A 2,612-nucleotide genomic window follows, 5' to 3' on the forward strand; every position below is an offset into this window, starting at 1 on the left:
CCCTCCCATCCTCAAGGTGTTGCCTCCTCCTCTCCCTTACCTCCTCCCTCCCCTCCTCCACTCCCCTCTCCCCCCTTCTCCTACTACTATAACAATTGGTAGTCTTCATTAATAGTAGCAGGAGAGACCTGTGAAGCAAGAATGGCATGTGGGGTTCATCAGCACATATATGGTTGGAACCATATTGGAACTAGGGGCAGGGTTTCATGGAATCTACACTCAATCTACATAGTTCGAAAATTGGCCAACTGCGGTGGAGCCTTCCAAGAATGGCAATAATTCTCCCAATGTTCTCGAAAGGAAGGAGCATTAAGACAAAGGGGGATTATTGCTCTCTTATTGTAGTGATGTTAATGGGAACTCCAAGAATGATTGTGCAAAGTTGGAAAATTCAATTTTTAGTTCATTGAAATATGATTAATGTGTTAGTGGAAAAGTTCTAAGTCAACTTGATGGATTTTTGGGCATCATTTGTTGAGTCATGTAGACTTTTCTTAGAAGTCAAATAATGAAAAGTTGGTCAAAGCCTCAAGTGAGTGTGAAAACAAGCTCGACGTCTTTCACCTGTCCTCAACTTTGTTTAACTCTTGCCTACAAATTTTCAAAAGTATCTCCAGCTACATCCGACCTTAATCTACGAATGTCCAAAAAAATGTTTGATAAATTGCAACCAAACGCAACTGGAAGAGAAAGCATTGCACATTGCAACAAACCGAGCCTACATTCTCTGCTCTCTAGCCCTAGCTTCTTCCTGATTTGCCAAAAAAAGGCAGCATTCCAACTTGCAATGCTCCCTGGTAGCATGATTTCTCTTTTGTAGATCGTCAATTGACACAGAAAATGAAGTTCTGATTCCCTAAAGTTACTTATGCTATTGCTTTTGCTCACATAGCTTATGAAAAGCTTTCAGAAATAACGTCAGTGAAGCGCTATCAAGCATCTTTACAATGTGGTTGTTTCCGGCTGGGACATTCAGATTTGTCTTTCATATTCACAAGCAAGTCACCATACATTTGTGGCAACATTATATGTTGTTCGGGTGCTCATTGCTGTAGATCCTGGAAAAATGGTCAGCGAAGCTGCGGGAGTGGCTAAAATCTCCTTACAAAACTCAGTTTCTTTAGTATACAGTGTCTCTATACAATGACTCTCCTTTATGATCATCACCACATCAAATCGGACGACCAATTGAAGAGATTATACGGATCGACAAGATGGATACCATCGTCTTCATCAGATCTTTCTTCTATTGGGTTCCTTCCAAATGCATCAAAGCAGTCTGGGAGCTCCTCCAGCTGGGCGAAGAAATCCTCGTCTCGTTTTGCTGTCCTTACGACAATATCTAGATCCACATATTGATCGAGTCTGAGGTTGTCCTCCCTGGTGATTTCTGCTGGAGAAACTGGCTGATCTCTTTGCATGTTTGGACAGTTCACAACGGAAGACAACGGAATGCTGTCTGAAGGCTCACAACCGCCGTCGCTTGGAACTGTGCAAAGTTCAGGGCTTCTCTTATCCAGAGAATTATGACCCCGAGTAGTACCGGCTAGGGCATTCCGGTGAGTCGGCCAAGCATGGTTGTGTTCGGACGTGTAGGTTATAATAAGCACCGTGGGATCTGAGCGATTCCGTTCCACTTGCTTCCTGGCTGTGCAACCTTTAGAGCTACTACACCTATAGTAACCTCTGCAGAAGAAACCACGAATCTACCAAGTCAGGGCGACGCACAAACATATCATGTGTGCTCAGTGAAGCCTTCCTGTTTTTTGAAATGCGTAAGCCATAAGAACAAAAGCCAGATTTTACCTTGGATATGGAGACCCTTTGATAGGTTTCTGCCCATATTTTCGCCAAGCCCACGAATCTGAAGGAAGACATTCGCCCGTCGGTTTATCGGTTCCTCCTGCTGCTGGAACACAAACAACTCTCTTCTGTTGTGCTTTCCTGTACCCACACATGGTCGCCAGGCCTGATAAGATTTCACACCAAGCACAAGGCGCCTGTACAGAGTGAAACGAAAAAAATCGACTGCATGCAGAAACTCTAATCGTCCTACGAGGCAATGGCTCTTACCTCCTCTTCGAGCCCTGATTCTTGCAATTAGTGGCCGTGGTCAGAACACTTTCTGCTCGAGACTCTTGATTGGTTGAAGACTTGGTGTCATCGCTTTCCTTGATCGATGTCGTGGTCGGAGCTCCAGTTTCCCTAGTCGGTGAAGATGTGGAAGCTAAAGGAGCAGAAACAGAGTCAACACAGGTAGAGGGACTCAATTTTGAGCCCTTGATGTTGAAAGCCTTGGTATTATGCGGTTCCTGTTCCACAGTCATACTGTCGGAGGAGGAGTGTGAAAATACAGGCGGCATCGGCATGGAAATCTGTAGATTTTCTGTCCCTGGTCCGGTAGCAAACGATTCTGTCGATATGCCAAATGAATATGGGGCCATTGGGGCGCTAATTATACCAGATTCTTCGACTCCGGAGTAAGCAGGGCAAGGGAAAACTTTCGAGTCAACGCTCGAGAAGGTTGATGAAGAGGAAGGCTCCTGACAGAGCTCGCTGCTGCAGCTATCGTAGGACGGGTAGTACAAACTGTGGAAGTCCACGGGAGGAAC

General features: G+C 45.1%; 1 protein-coding gene across 1 annotated transcript; it reads right to left on the bottom strand.

The window, feature by feature from the left end:
- Positions 1 to 1,102: 1,102 nt before the first annotated feature.
- LOC147902783 (putative WRKY transcription factor 14) lies at positions 1,103 to 2,390 on the bottom strand. The gene is made up of 3 exons (XM_087373475.1): positions 2,074 to 2,390; positions 1,807 to 1,944; positions 1,103 to 1,686 (listed from the first exon to the last, which is right to left on the bottom strand). The coding sequence occupies exons 1-3, from the start codon at positions 2,367 to 2,369 to the stop codon at positions 1,164 to 1,166; spliced, it is 957 nt and encodes a 318-aa protein (XP_087229601.1). The 5' UTR covers positions 2,370 to 2,390; the 3' UTR covers positions 1,103 to 1,163.
- Between the last annotated feature and the right edge of the window lie 222 nt (positions 2,391 to 2,612).

Source organism: Dipteris shenzhenensis, chromosome 4 (assembly GCF_047967505.1).
Source record: "Dipteris shenzhenensis isolate YYH24624 ecotype China chromosome 4, Dip_SZ_1.0, whole genome shotgun sequence".
Classification (NCBI taxonomy): domain Eukaryota; kingdom Viridiplantae; phylum Streptophyta; class Polypodiopsida; order Gleicheniales; family Dipteridaceae; genus Dipteris; species Dipteris shenzhenensis.

Coding starts and splice junctions, on each gene's coding strand:
- LOC147902783 (XM_087373475.1), bottom strand. CDS start 2,369: ATGCCGATGCCGCCTGTATTTTCACACTCCTCCTCCGACAGTATGACT. Junction 1,945..2,073: donor AATCAGGGCTCGAAGAGGAG/GTAAGAGCCATT, acceptor GTGTGGGTACAG/GAAAGCACAACAGAAGAGAG. Junction 1,687..1,806: donor AAAGGGTCTCCATATCCAAG/GTAAAATCTGGC, acceptor TTTCTTCTGCAG/AGGTTACTATAGGTGTAGTA.